We start from the raw sequence: 16,114 nt of genomic DNA on the forward strand, positions 1-16,114 counted from the left end.
TGCTGACTCAGTGCTAGGTTTTAGGACTTACTACTACCACACTCTATTCCAGCAGGGCAGACTATGTTTCTCTCAGCAGTGACCCCTACCATTTAGGAGAAGACCGCAGCGAATCAAGTACGAGTATAAACAGGATTTGTCTCTGTGTCGATGTCACAGTTGGCACACACATTGTCCAAGGCATCAAGCATAACTGCAGCGTGAGTGATGAGGGAGGGGGCGGCACTGTGGGAACTGCAGCAGTGTGTGTGTGTGTGTGTGTGTGTGTGTTTGAACGTGTCAGAATGAAGAGACCCAGAAAACACAGCTGGTATAGGCATAGTATGGAAAATTAATATTGGAATTCTCAAATCTTCAGAATGAGTGTAACGAAATACCTTTATTTTTGAGAACACTAATCTACTGTTCTATATGCAATTTAAATGTTATATCCCTCATGCCTCTGTTAATGGGCTATACCAAGTGTTTATCTGTTATATATTAATATATGAACATATAATGCATACGAGTTACCTGTGTTCTGTGCAGTGCTGTGTGTCTGCTTGAAACAGCGTTCTGCTGTTGCAGCTGTTGTTTCTGCATCTGGACCAGCTGCTGTTGATGACTCTGGTACTGCTCCTCTGTAATTCCCCCTGCTGGTACATAGAAAAATTACGTTAAAACATGCAAACACACTATATGCAGTGCCCATCCATTATCATCCGCTTATCCAGGGTCAGGTCGTGGTGGCAGCAGGTTCACCAACGTAGTCCAGACAATCCCTCTCCCTGGTGACATGCTCCAGCTCCTCTGATGGGATTCTGAGGCATTCCCAGGCCAGATGAGATATATGATCTCTCCAGTTGGAAGTTCCTAGAAGACTTCCAAAGGGAGGTGCCCTAGAGGCATCCTAAAAGATGCCTGAACCACCTCAACTGGCTCCTTTTGTGTCCATGAAATCACAAACAGGATTGGTGACAAGGAACAACCCTGACAAAAGTTAACACCCACTGGAAATGTGTTTGACCTCTTGCCGAGTATACGGATACAATGCTTACTCCGGTTATACAGGGACTGGATGGCTTGTATCAACAGCCCCGGTGCCCTGTACTCCCGAAGTACCCACACCCAAGATCCCACAAGGGGCCCAGTTATAGGCCTTGTCCAAGTCTACAAAACACATGTAGACTGGGTGGGCAAACGCCCAGGAGGGGTAAAGAGTTGGGCTATTGTTCTACAACCTGGATGGAACCCGCAATGCTAGGGAACCTGAATCCAAGGTTCGACAATGGGTCAAAACTTCATTTCCAGCACCCTGGCATAGGCTTTCCCGGGGAGGCTGAGTAGTGTGATACACTGATATTTAGAGCACATTCGCTGGTCCCCTTTTTAAAAATGGGAACCACCACCCCAGTCTGACAGTCCACAGGCACTGATCCTGTCCTCCATGCAACATTGAAGAGGCATGTCAACCAAGACAGCTCAAGAGCCTTCAGCATCTCTTTGCGAATCTCATCCACTCCTGGTGTCTTGATACCGTGGAGCTTTTTGACTACTTTAGTGACCTCTGCCAGAGAAATATGGGTGAGGTTTCTTGCAGGTTTTCCACCTCTTCCTCCTCCTTGGAGGACATGTTAGACTATTTCAGGAGTTACTCAAAGTGCTTCTCCTATCGCCCAACAATATCACCTACTCCGAGTCAGCAGTTCATCTCCCCTGTCAAATACAGCCTGTGCCAACCCCTGCTTTGCCTTTGAGTCACGGAATGGTTTGCCTCCCAGACAGGGGCCTCAGCCAGGCGTTCCCAGCATGCTCTCGCTACACGTTTGGGTTTGCCAGGACTGTCCACGGATAACACATCACATCACTGTCAGATATTATAAAGTAGCAGCAGAATATAGTAATTCCCTTGCTTGTTGACATGTACGTACACTCTGAAGGCCGCTGTACCAGAGTCAAATTCCTCGTGTGTCTGACACACCTGGCCAATGAGGCTGATTCTGATTCATGATAAAATACAACAGTGAGGTCACTATGACAGAACAGAAAACTTACATGATTCACAGTTCCTGTCAGGTGACAGGTGACATGTGAGTCTGTGGTCTTCCACTGTGGACCTGCTGCCCCCCTCCCTGTGGTCCTCCACCAGTCTGGGTCTGAAATAAAATTTCCTCAGGTTCTGGATGTTGTTCAGAACTTCAGGCAGGGAGTGCAGGGTGGTTCCTGTGGTCAGGGGGGGATTCTGCTCCAGTGTTACTGGGTGACCCAGGTGGACACAGGTACTGGTTCTGGTCCTGAAGACTGGATGTGTTAAAGAGTCCAGCTGATTCAATACTGGGTCCAGGCCTGAGGAGGCACGGTCCAAAATGATCCTGACCAGACACAGTGACAATGGACAAGTTAGAAATAGTGAAGACTATGAGCCTGAAAGCACAAATGTACGGTGGAGCTTGTCTTGAAGGTGGCACTAGAGAGGAAGTTACAGGATCACCTCTATTTCATTGTATAGATCAGTTTTCTTTCATGGAGTGTGTCTGAAAAATAAGGATCTAATGTTGTAACTGATATGAGAAGAAGTAATCAAGGAAATAGGCTCATCAGGAAGAAGTCATGGTTTTTGGAAGCCTATGGATTTATTGGTTTTCCCTGCTTGCTACAAAGTCAAACACCGTATCCCATAAAATGTCTTATAAACATTTATTCAAAATATTATTAGGACTGCCCCTTGAAAGTTGACTAGTCAAATCACTAGCTGACAGACTCTTCTAGTCAAACCTTTGTTTATTTTTGTCAGCCAGTGTGCATTACAATAGAAGATACTGTAGCTTCAGCCCGTTAGTCGTCTCATCCTTATTTTGGTTTGCAAAGCAGCAATGTGCTCGGTGCATCCCCCTGTAATTGGGGGGAATACCCACCTGAATGGTGACCCTGTCTTGATGCATGGATGCAGAAGGCCTGGCAAGACTACTGAGCAAACTGCTGCCCAGAACACAGAGAAAAAGCCAAAATCCACTAAAACTACTCATATAAAGGTGAGGTTCATACTTTACTAGAAGTATTTTCAACCATCATAGTCTACTATTGCAAGAGAAGACAAACGGTTCAGATGATGTGGCTGGTTTTGCATTACCCCCTAACTTGTGACTCATGTATTACTCAATGTCACCGACACAAAAATAATGTGGTCCAGTCCAGGAAAAATATTTTTAATCAGTTTCTTGGGTCAGTTTGTTTTCAGTTAAGCTGGGATGGCAACAAATAGCTTCTGTCTCATCAGTGTTTCCCATACATTGACTTACTTGTGGCAGGCCACCACAATACCAACACTGACCGCCACATATTGATTTAAAATACATACAGTAGGTTAAATCTTTTTTTCAATGCAGAGCCATGCATAGCGTACGTGTTCGCTCAGTCCCTCCGTGAGCCGCTCTATTTCCTCCTCTCCGTGTTTGTTTTAACAACACTGTCAATCACAGAGATCCAACTCTTCTAGGACGTTATTAGCAAGCTAGCAAGACTAGCTAAGCTATCGTTAGACTACAGGTCAGCACACTGTATATGGTCTGCTCTGCAAGTGGATCAATTTAATGCTAGTTCATAAACTGATGCTGATAAGTTTACTTAATAGTTAAAAGCCTCAGAACAGTGAGGTTACCTTAACTAAATGTCTAAGTATACAAAAAGCCACTACTCTTACAAGTTTCACTTGCTCCAGCAGTTTTATTTACTATTCAACCTATTTTAAACCAATATGTGGTGGTCAATGTTTATATTATGGCAGTCCGCCACAAATAAATGAATGTGTGGGGAACACTGGACATGTCAGTAGTACCTACCTGCCCCCTCGTCCTATCCTGCGCCGGCTCAGTCCTATCCAACGAGGAGGCCCAGACAGTTCAGTCAAAGAGTGGCGGAGACACAGGGGGAGAAGCTCAGGATCATCGTCTCCACCTGTCTGCTCCATACGAGGCTTCAGAAACAAACACACAAACTTTCAATTCATAACATTACAAAAACTGACATTTCTCAGATGGACAGATTGTGTTCGAGTCTGTCTGAGGTCTAGAGCCCATACGAACAGGTTTTTCTGCTGTTAACACCTCCTCCTGTGGATGGTGGACATTAATATTGTACACTTAGTGTATAGTGTTGTGTAAGTGTGTTGTACACCAATCGGGCATAACATTATGACCACTGTACATCTGTATGCACTTCAAAGCAACACTTCTGCCTTAACATTTGTGTTTATGAAGCTCAAAATGTTTCAGTTTTTGGTGAGATTGTCATAAATGTATAAATTCAATTATATGTTCATTATTGAGGTCATAGTTAAAGGTGTTGTTGTACTGGACTACATTATGCGACTGACATCAGACTTGGACAGATGTAACAACTAAAACGATCTTCGACTTAAACCTTTTAGATGTATGAGGAGCTTGAACACTGGTCTAAATGAACCAGTCTTTTACTGCTACTTCTCAGAGCAGAATCTCCTGTGTATGACTCATAAGGAGTCTCTGTGTTCTTATCCAAAAGACAGTTAGGTTTAGAGAAGCAATGGTAAAATAAAAGCATTCCTTTCCTTTTATGGCCCAAATAATTTGTAGTTGCAGTAGTTAACTATACAAAAAAGGCAAAAAATATTACTTCCGTCACTACACAAATATGAATGTAGCTGGGCTACCAGCAAGCTACTGCAAAATGTAGTTAACTTTTGTTTACTTATATGTAACTCACTACTCCCCAACACTGACTATTATGTATATTGTGGATACTGTACTATAACCTCAGTAGGACAGTGAAGGAGGCTAGAAAGGTACTCGGCATGTTATGTCTTCTGATACAGCCCTTGTTCTGGGTACAATATTTGTAGGTTATCTGCCGTTGATGAGAGGTTTCACCTGTCCGAGTTCAACACATCAGGGGGGATTTTCTGAAGTTTGTCTAAGATAAAATTCCCTGTTTCCCTGCAGTAACAAAATAGGCTGCACGGCAGTTCAAAGAACAGATAAATATAATGTTACTAAAAATACTGTAGACCTACATAAAGAATGCATATTAATGTATGAAACGTATTGGGTTAACAACTTTTATAAAGCTTCTTAATGTTATGTTCATTTACTATTTATTTTAGTTGCCTTTATCCTGATACCTCCCATCTCTGCAATAATACATCAAGTTAAAGACAATGTTTTTTATCTGATTTGAGGGGCATCTTTGAAAGTGCATCACTATTTATAAAACATTCTTGAGTTTTGTGTGTACACTGCCGCCTAAGGATAAATGTGGTGTAGAAGAAGTATTTAATAAAGTAAATGGAATTCTCACTGCTGTCAGTATCAATGTTGCCTAACCTGGCTACATATAAACCAGGTTTTGTGGCATGTCCCTGCTCTACAAGATGCTTTATTATTAAATGGAAAAACAAACTCACAGAGAGATATTGACATTCAGCTTTTCTCCTGAAGGCAAAAACACCATCTGGATTATTTTCCTCATCAAGGGAAGACGGTGGAGACTGCAGAAAGAAAAGACCACTCAGATTCAACACAAAAGACGTTTCTGGATTCTGCCAGTGTTTCTTCAGTATAACGACATGTTAATCACACAGACATGATACTGACCAGTGGTGGCACTGAACAGTCATCCTCTCCTGAGCTGTGGAAGTCGTACTGTTTGATGTCGGCCTTGTTGACGATGCAGGGGCTGGGGGGTCGAACAGGAAGTCGCTGTGAAGGATACAGTCTGTCCTGTCTGATGATGTTCTTTGCTCTGATCAGGTCGTCTCTAAAAAACCCCTGATTCTTGTGCATCTGAAACAGAAGATACAAACAGATTCTGATAAGAAATTGAAGGAGAGAATCTCTGAGAGCTCAAATGCATCTGGAGCAATGAGGAGGCTGCAACATCCCTCACATTGACACGTGAAACTAACAAACATCAGGTTTCCATCATCTGAGCTTTGAGCGGAGTTTTTTAAACCTTCTCGCCTTCTCCAGTGGTTTAAAGGCACCGACTGGATGGAGAATCACCTGCTGTTGCTCTCCATCAGCTGTCAGTGCAGTTTCCTCAGAAACCAGACAATTTGTCAAACACCTTCTACTTGAAATCTCTTTCTGACAACAGAAAGATCAGACCTATTTTGTTTTATTATTTCTCCAGGCCCAATAATTGGTGCAGATGTAAATACCAAAACAAACAGAAGCTCAGACAGAGCCAGTACCTTGACCTTGATGTCAGTTGTGTGTCTGTTCCCGTTGTTCAGAGTGACTAGAGCACTGTACACGGGCTTCTCCACCCGATGGACTGAAACCTCTCTGAGGATCTCTCCATTGAAGTCTCCGATCTCATACCTGCACACAGAAAACAATCAGACACTTTGTCTCAATACCCTACTTCAGGTCCTGACCACTTAAGTGTGAATTTGTGCACCTTCAGGTAATGGACAGGTGTGTCCAGTGTCAATAAAAAGCTGGCACTGACAACATTCAACAGGCATTATGTATATACTTTTCCTGGCCACCCACTTTTCTCTGCTGTAACTTTTATTTTGACAGCCAGCCATATCTGTTCTCATTTCCACTGAAGTGCTGTTCTCTTCAAACTGGACAACAACCGCCAGGCTGAATATCATCCTCATAACAGTAAAATGAAATTCCATATTTTCTAATGATAGACCCCAATGGCAATATATAATGGGACAACCACATCAGCCCAATAATAACAGGGTGGACCACTCTTTAGGTTCTGACAGTAGAGACAGAGCTGAAACAGCTGCATCCTCGCCGACTGTGCTCTGTACCAGATGTAGATGCCTGCTAAAAGAGCTAGCCTGATCAGATAATGAGCACTTGCATCTCCAAATAAAATGGGTATTGCCTGGATAGACTACTTAGATTATCAATCTAAGTGGATACTTTGTCATCTGAAAACATGTCAAAGCTTAAGAGGCATAATACCAGTCCTACAGGTAATGATGATGACAGCTTTGACCCAGGCTCTCCCCGTATCAAGCCATGGCACCAAAAGTTTTCATGGCCCCACAATAAGCAACAGCATTTTCCAAGCCTAAGCTACCCTTAAAACAAAGCATCCCTGAATTCAATGCTCACTCAGGCAAAGAGCAGATATGTGGCTTTACACACGGTACCTGCATTGTACTCACTTAGGTTATAGAGTAGCTGGCCCAACTGGCTTGGTAGGTAACAAGATCTGAAAGTGTACATGCTCCACAGGATCTGATGGACGTGAAAGGTTAAATCCTTTACACGTGCACATCGTGTTTTAATGTGACTTGTCACTGCAGCGATGGAAACTTGTTTCCTCACACCCAGACCTATCTACAGGCCTTTTAACCACAGCATGATCGAGGCCTGTGTTTGTGTCCAGCCCTCCTCACCTCTTCTCCACCACCTCTAGGGTGAGGTGAAGCAGTTCTCTCTTCAGCTTTTCTCTCCTCTTGATCATCTCCAGGATGGCGACAGTCCGACTGAACTCTCTCCTCAGTCGCAGCATTTTCTCGTATGATGCCTCATCGTTCTTTCGATTCTGTTACAAAACACCAAATGAAATGTCAGGAAAATCCATCAGAGACAAACCCCACCAGACAGTCACCTGTTACCACATGTTAATCTTGTGGTTCTGACACCAGCAGGTTCAAATAAACCAGCTTAAAATAACCAGTAGAAAAGTACCAACCTTCCTGGTCTGCATCTTCTCAGTCCGCCGTCTGAAGGCTACATAGGCGTCACTGTTGGTGGATCCGTCTCTCTTCTCCTGTTTGACATGAGGAATCAGTGACGGACCCCGGCAGTTCTTCCTCTTCCTTAGCCAGTAATCATACACCGACTTAAGCAAGTAGTCGTCCTCATTCAGCAGCAGCTTTGCCTCCGAGAGCGAGACAGGCTGAAACCAGAAACAGAGATCAACTGAGAACAGGTGAAGAGGAGAGTCAGGGTACAGTACAGAGACTCTGTTAAACAAAGTCAATCAACCTTCTGCTGGCATCAGTCTGTCACCAGTTGTTGACTTCAAAGCTGCAGTGATTCATCAATGAATCAATTAACTAACTGACAAAATTAAACTGTAACTTGTGTTGGTCATTTTACAAACAAAAGATGTGGTTCTGACTTCTTAAATCTTCAGCATGGCTTAAAGATAAAAACTGACAAAAGGTTTTGTGTCCAGCTGGAGGTTATTAAACAATGCATACAAACAATATGTGGTGATTTTGCGTATCTTTGTTTTGTGTTGAAAGGCACGCCTAAGATCCTGCTATTAATTTACAGGCCTCCAAGGTTTTCATTTCAATTTCATTTCATTTTCCAATTTCATAGACAACTTCACTGAGCTGTGAAAGGACCCACTCTGGATTTGGTCTTAATTCGGGGTGTTGATATCTCAAGCACTGCTGTCAAGGATGTGGGCCTCTCTGACCATTCCTATTTTCTTTGATATGGTGGTTTTATCTGCTACCTACACTTCAGTTGCTGTTTTTAAATGATCATACCATGTCAGTCTTTATGAAAGCTACACCGGTACATGCAAGCCTAACATCAGACTGTGCCGATTCATTTCATAATTTTATGGACTCAAAGCACCATGTATGGATTTTAACTGAGCAAATCTCACTCACAAACTGCCCAAATATACACAGCACATCAGTTGTCCAACAAGGGACAAAAATCACATCAGACCACTGCTACACAGCAATAAGACACCTATCGCTCTGTCCCCCGTGCAGCCCTGGGACTCACTGTATGGTCCATCTTATTCCAACCTACAGAGAGAAACTTAAAGCTGTGAAGCCTGTGGTCAAAACAGTGAAGAAATGAACCAAGCAGGCAAAGTCAGAGCTACAGGCCTGCTCTGACTGCACAGACTGGAGTGTATCTGAGGCTGCAGCTGCAGACCTGGATGAACTCACTGTGACATCCTACATCAGCTTTTCGATGACGTGTGTGCGCCCACCGACCACTGACCTTCAGCACATACAACAACAACCAAGCCCTGGTTCACAGTTAAACTAAAGCATCATCGTGCCAAAGAGGAGGCCTACCAATGTGGGGACAGGATTCTGTACAGCCAGGCCAGGAACACACTGACAGGGGAGATCAGAGCAGCAAACTTGAGAAACCAGGTTTCAGCCAACGACCCCTCATTTGTGTGGAGGAGCCTGAAAGACATTGCTAGCTACAGGAAACCATCCCTCCCACCGCTGTGGAACTTCCATCTAAAATGTGTGTATATACATATATTTTATAAGTACTTATTAAATGATTGCACATTTTCCCCTTGTTCTCTATTTTACTTCTCATTACATTGTTGCCTTTATGAAAGAACACTGTACATACACACAGAGTTGCTGTACCAAAGTCAAATTCCTCATGTGTTCAACACACCTGGGAAGTAAAGCTTATTCTGATAACCCATCACCAAAAGTAATAGCAGCAATTTCCTCATCATGCTTAATATTTAGGATCTGGAACCATGTTTCTCACCGTCTACATACAGGACTAGTAGCGTGTCAAATATGTAAAACTGACAAAAGTTTCAAGCTGTAGCATAACAATATGGTCACTGCTTGCAGCAATTGTCCTTCAACAGGCAGCAGCAGTGTCTGCTGTTGACTCACTTTACATGAAGGAAAAAAAAAGGTAAAAAACAAACAAACAAAAAAAAAAACATAGGCACTGCAGAAAGTCTAAATATTAAATGCTTCATATAGTTCAGTGCCTCTAGCAGCAGTAACTGTGCAGACAACAGAACTCAGGACCACAGCTCCCAGTAGGTCCAGTACAAACACCAGTCAAGTTTTACTACCTAAGAGGAAGTGAGAAGGAAGCTAGTCTGAGTTTATTTAGCAGGGCAATTGTATAGGTTAGTTTTCTGCTCTGATTTCTTCAAAAACTTTGATTAAATCAGTCAAAGCCTATGATGAACCCATATCTGAAGAATTGTATGAATTAAGGAAGAAAATGCCCGCTCTATATTTACTGCTGCACTGTCCAGTAGGAATTCTAATCTCACAATCTCTAGCCAAATAACTACTTAAATTGCAATCAACATTTCTCAAAAAAGGAAAAAAAAAAGCACTTAGATTATTTGCCTAAATTGTTCAGCCCTAGTGTCCAGTGTTACCTGCTGTGTGCTGGCCTTCTCCAGTCGATCCACCATGGTCTCAAACTGCAGAGATTTAATTTCCATCTTTCTGTTGAGTCTGTTGAGCAATGTCTCATCCTCTGAGTCCATGTCATAGTCTGGCTGCTCCAAGTCCAGACCCAGAGCTGCAGGACCACATACAGGACAATAAATTGATGCTAGGGCACACTTTAACAGCCCGTACTGATCACTATTGTGATTCTGTTTGAACATATCAGTATGGTGACGGTTCAAAATGTTTCTTTATGCACGCACATCAGTGAACATGGGCTGACAACAAGAAACACTTCAAGTGTGCGGGACCCTGTCAGCACACCATGACAATACAGACTCTAGTGTGAACCGTTAGAATACTTTGTTGACTCCGGTATTAAACGTACCCCACATCCCTGCAGAGAAAAAGGTCAAATATTCAGTAAAACCCAGTGATTCAAATTCATCTGGTAAAATTCTGTACAGCTCTGGGGCCTCATGTATGAAACCAGGGATTTGAACCACAACTTTGTTTGCACAATACAGGAAATAGCTAGAACAATCAAATTCATTCAATGGTAAGCATGTGCTTCCACACAAATTTCCCTTCAGTCACAGTTAACTTAAGAATGTGTGCACATTGAATCCTATTACACTCCTAACCCTATCAACCACCATTTGTAGATGAATGCCTCAAAATTAGTTGATTTTCTCATTTAATGTGTTTGAGATTAAAAGAAATCAGGATTATATCAGGGAAAGGTGAGCCAGACTTTCCAGAATCCATTACTGCACATAATCTGGGTAGCTGTAACAGCCACCAAGCAGAGCCCAGTGTGGCCCTGAGGGTTTGGGAATGTGTTGAGCTAGTGCCAGGTGCTCAGTTTAATAGTGAATTTCAGGTGGCAGTGGTTTGAGCTGGTCAGGCTTTAAAAATTAAGATGTGCTAATGGAATAATTAGTGTCATACAAGCATAAACATTATAACACAGATGGCCATTGTGCATATACAGTCATGGCCAAAAATACTGGCACCTCCACATTTATCAGATAGGGCACCATTTCTCCCAGAAAGTTGTTGCAATCAAAATCTTCGGTATTCTCATGTGTATTTCTTTTGTTTGCTTTGGAACAAAAAAAAAAAAACAAACAAACAAAAAAAAAAGAGCCAAATCTAATACATTCTACACACGACTCCAAAAATGGACTGGACTGAACTACTGACACCTTTTCAAACTAATCAGAAACTGTTGTATTTCCAGCCTGTGATGCTCCTTAAATTTGTAATGAAACTCGCCTGTAGCGCAAACAGCTGCTGGCAATATAGAAATCAGACTTACAACCAGATAAAATGGAGAAACATTGACTCAACCTTTGTGTGGTGTGGACCACACTGAGCATAGAGGAAAGATAGAAGAGCAAAGAATTGTCTGAGAATTTGAGAACCACAATAGTGGAAAAGCCTGGACAGTCTCAAGGCTCCAAATCCATCTCCAGAGATCTGGCTGTTCCTGTGTCCACTGTGCCCAACACTGTCAGGATGTTTACAGTCCATGGTCCTGCAGCTAATCTCTCTGGATGTGGACAAGGGAGGAAAATAGATGACAGGTGGATAAAGAACCTCGATCAACTTCCAAACAAATCCAAGCTGACCTGCAGGCACAGGGTGCAACAGTGTCAGCTCTCACTATCCGTCACCATTTGAATGACAAGGGACGCTATGGTAGGAGACCCACTGCTGACACAGGAACATAAAGCCAGAATGGAGTTTGCCAAACCTATGAGGAAGCCACGGTCCCTGTGGGAGAATGTCCTGTGGACGGTTGAGACTAAAATAGAACTTCTTGGTCAAGCGCATCATTCTGCTGCTTTCAGAAAACAAATGAAGCCTTCAAAGAAAAGAACATGATCCCTACAGTCAAACATGGTTCACTGCTCTACTGCTTCGTACTCTGGATGTCTTGGCTGTGTGTATGGCGTTGTGAAATCTGAAGACTACCAATGAATTCTGGGGCTCAATGTAGGGCCCAGTGTCAGAAAGTTGGGTCTCTGTCAGAGGTCACGGGTCTTACAGCAGGACAATGAGCCAAAGCAGACTTCAGAAAGCATCAGAAATGGGTTCAGACCATGTGCTGGAGAGTTCTGAAGTGTCCAGCAATGAGTCCAAAGCTAAATCCCATAGAGCTCCTGTGGAGAGATCTCAGAACAGCAGCTGGGAGATGGAAGCCTTCAAATCTGAGACCTGGAGCAGCTGGTAGAAGAAGAGTGATCTAAAACTCCAGTAGAGAGGTGGAAGAAACTGATGGTTACAGGAAGTGACTGATTTCAGTTAGTTTGTCCAGAGGGTGTGCTACCAGATATTAAGATGAGGGTGTCAATAATTCTGTCCAGTCCATGTTTGGAGTTCTGTGTGAAATGGATCAGATTTGATTTTTCTCTGCTTTTTGTGTTGTGCCAATGCAAACAAAAGAAATAAACATGAGATATCACAGAACTTGTGATTGTAAAAACTTTCTGGGAGAAGCAGGGTGTTATGTGACAAACAGAGGGGTGCCAATATAACCCTGTGTACAAGTACGCAGTCTCACATCTGGTTTGTATTTTAAAGCTCCACTTTTCTTCGGGAAAAGGCCTACGCATCTTTTAAACTGTGTTGTGTGCACACAACTGTATGAGTTCCTTCAGCATAGTCGCATGTAGTACAAGTGTAGAACAGGTGCAGGTCAATGTGACGTGTACTCACACTGTATGTGAATGAGCTGTTTGGGAACTTTGATCTCTCCTTTGTACAGACGGTCATAGTAGGTGGTGTGACTCTCTGCTTTGGGTACGGGGATCACCATGTTCTCCTTCTTCTCCCTGAACACCTGCTGGACTGAAATTGCCCTCTGCAGGTGGTGCTCCTGAAACAACCAGAAACCAGATTAGTCCTCTCACATGCTGCTGCTCTGGCCAAGTTTAATTAGTGATCATCACTCTCCTCCACCTCTCGCAGCAAATCCACTGTTCAGTTTTATTGTCAGGTTCACCACTTTTGACAAGTGGGTACCCAAAAGATAAGCTGTACAGTCTGGCCCTGTTCAGACTAGGGATCTGGAACTTTATCAGTTTGTTCCAGCACCTTACCATATAAAAATCAGTGAGCCTGGACTCAAATAGTTGACTACTCAATTCAATTTTATTTGTCTAGCGCCAAATCACAACAAAAGTCATCTCAGGACACTTTACAAAGTAAGGTCTAGACCTTAGCAGTGAACACAATACTTCTAGTTCACCTTGGATATTAAAGGGAAGGGAAAATACTGAAGACCTCAGCCGTGTGGGAACACATTAAACTGAATGACAAGACAAAAGCAATGTGCCAAATATGCCACTTGAAACTGGCCTCCCAAAGTGGCACAACTAGCATGAAAGATCACCTGAATGCTGCAGGTACTACACTATTTTGACTGCATAAAACAAACAAACAAAAAAAAAAACATCACACTAGCATAGCAAACTTGACTACTATCTGTTGTCCAGCTTGATGAGGCTGCTTTTAACATTTAAACTGTAATGACATCACAAAAACATGCACTTATTTTGTTTGGAAAATAAGTGCTATTATTTACCTAAAAATATAGAGTAGCCCAGCCTAATAATAACGTTGCCCATAGGTGCATCCCCAGTCGCAACCATCATCAGCATCCACACCCAAAACTCAACAGCAGACCCTACAACTTCAAAAACCAACAACAGAGATAAAAAAAAAACCAGAACAGATGCCATAGTAAATTTCATCACTGTGGATACGAGACTCTTTAATGTAGCTGAAGGCCAAGGCTTCAGAAACAATAACTCTGTCCCTTTGTGTTGCACATTGTAGACCATCCCTGCACATCCATCTTACAGCCTATGATGTTTCATTAAAAATGATTGATTTGGATGAAAATTATGTTGTAGCTGGTTGCCCATCTGCCTTACTATGGTAACATTTTGTTTATCTATCCAGCAACAGAATATTTTGACCTAGAATTGGTATCATAATACATTATTAAGTTCAGATTTTTCTAAAACATTTACATTCAGAATATCTGATCAGTCTATCCAAGCGATGCGTATTTGGAGGATTTGTGCCAATGTTTTCACAGATGTGAGTACCAGCCAGTGGACCAAGCTGTCTCCACTGTGTTGTCTTTCCTCACGATTGGACTGTATCTGCATTGAAATTTCCTGCCCTTTCAAATATTGGAATAACAAGATTTAAAACTGATTACCTAAAGTTTCTCCTTCACTGTGAGCATCACAGACAAGATGGAATAAAAAAAACACGTATGGATAAATATTACTGTTTGGATGTAATGTGGATGGATGTTCATCCAACTTTCACCTTAACAGTATTTAAACAGTTCGTTGCCCCTCCAGGATGCATCAGCATCAGTCTATATCGCCCAATGAGCCTGTCAAACAGAGAGGGAAGACTTTCACTTCCGTTTTTAACAGGGCCTGTGTGGACAGTAACTCCGATAAAGCTGTGACTTTATAACTTTGTATGCGACACATTTAAGGAATGTTGCTCGCACACAGAAACACTGAATCAGTACGAGCTGCATCGCCCATTGCTATAACAACTACGCAAAAACCTAAACGTCACAGCGTCAAAAAGCGCCCAAACCTCTTAGCCACTACGCTAAGTGTTCACTGAGGACTTTACGTAAATGTCTTTTATTCGTAAGTCCAGCTCTTCGTACACAACGTGCGAACAGATCAGTACGTAAACTAGTCATGAATCCCGCCGCAGTACAGAGCTAAGGCTAACAACCACAGCTAAGATTTAAATTAAACCATGCCCGTACCAGCTCTTCTTCTTTCTCCATCCCCGTGGGCATCTGTGGCACGGACCGGTTTATTGACACGCAGTCAGTCAGGTCCGGCAGGTCTCTGTTGCGGTAAACCGAGAGCGGTTTGGCGGCGTCTAGCGCTCGCGCCCGGAACGAGAGTTTACTCATTGTTTGTACCAGATCAGAGACAAATCGAGAGAACGGCGAATCCCGCCACAAACCCGCACCAATACCGACGAGGATCGGCTCCGCACCCAAATGTGTTCGTCGCGGCAGAGCTCATCGATGTCCGTTGCGCCAATTACCGGCAGGAGTCGTCGTCAGGGTGCGGGTTTACGGGACATAGAGGCGGTTTCTCCGTCTTACTCTACTCCATGCTCCGAGGAAAACATGGTGGACATGCCTACACTAGCGGTACAGCAATCCCATCAACCACCGCAGCAAATCTTTTCTTCTACTTGTTTAATTGCGGGTGGCAACCAACTTTAAGGTGCATTACCGCCACCTGCTGGAGTGTGGCTCACAATTATCTTGGGGCGGCTGTGCCTCAGAGAGCTAGAGGGTTGTTCCCTCACTGAAGTGTTGGTGGGTCGATCCCCTGCCTCTCCCAGTGATGACACCAGTGTGCAAATGAGAATCAGTGTAGAAGAGCGCTATGTAAATATATGACCATTTATCTACACACAAAAAAACGTAAACTCGATCCATCAACTTCGTCTCTCTCGAGAATACTAAGGCAAAGGTCAGAAACCATGATATTTTTAAGTGCAAGAAAAATATACAAATCAAAGCAACTGATATATAAACAAATTAAAGGATAGTGTTTCTGCCAACATTTAACAGGGAGGACCCAAATGCAGACTTGGACAAATGCAGAAGAAACGAGGTTTACCAAGAACTGAGTCCAAAAATGCATAACTAAATGACACCAAGCACGTAAAACATAAGGAGGCTCAAGCCTGACTAAATAAAATACTAAAACTAGACCACACAGTCAACGAGCCTACATGAAAAAACCAAGAACATAAGGACTAGGGCTGACCAAGTATCAAGGACAAAGGGGATGACAAACCAGAGCCAAGATGACCACAGTCCCAAAAAGCACAGAGGAGGCACGAGGAGTGAGCAACGGCCAAGACAAAACAGGAGCAAAAACACAGGGCGAAACATCGAGGAAG

At 43.0% G+C, this 16,114-nt stretch overlaps 1 protein-coding gene across 3 annotated transcripts in view; it reads right to left on the reverse strand.

Annotated features, from left to right (window-relative positions):
- Positions 1-15,431, reverse strand: part of epc2 (enhancer of polycomb homolog 2 (Drosophila)) — a 24,998-nt gene extending 9,567 nt beyond the window's left edge. The window contains exons 1-11 of one of the 3 annotated variants that reach the window (XM_020617957.1): positions 14,952-15,431; positions 12,860-13,019; positions 10,123-10,268; positions 7,681-7,887; positions 7,382-7,530; positions 6,206-6,335; positions 5,607-5,795; positions 5,417-5,500; positions 3,819-3,952; positions 2,035-2,351; positions 514-632 (exon numbers count right to left, since the gene is read on the reverse strand). In XM_020617957.1, the coding sequence (XP_020473613.1) occupies positions 514-632; positions 2,035-2,351; positions 3,819-3,952; positions 5,417-5,500; positions 5,607-5,795; positions 6,206-6,335; positions 7,382-7,530; positions 7,681-7,887; positions 10,123-10,268; positions 12,860-13,019; positions 14,952-15,104 (1,788 nt within the window). In that variant the 5' untranslated portion in view covers positions 15,105-15,431. Of the gene's footprint in view, positions 1-513; positions 636-2,034; positions 2,352-3,818; positions 3,953-5,416; positions 5,501-5,606; positions 5,796-6,205; positions 6,336-7,381; positions 7,531-7,680; positions 7,888-10,122; positions 10,269-12,859; positions 13,020-14,951 lie in introns of all 3 variants that reach the window. The other 2 variants (XM_020617958.1, XM_020617956.1) reach the window with 2 other exon arrangements.
- Between the last annotated feature and the right edge of the window lie 683 nt (positions 15,432-16,114).

This window comes from Monopterus albus, unplaced genomic scaffold (genome assembly GCF_001952655.1).
Source record: "Monopterus albus unplaced genomic scaffold, M_albus_1.0 scaffold198.1, whole genome shotgun sequence".
In the NCBI taxonomy this organism is placed as follows: Eukaryota; Metazoa; Chordata; class Actinopteri; order Synbranchiformes; family Synbranchidae; genus Monopterus; species Monopterus albus.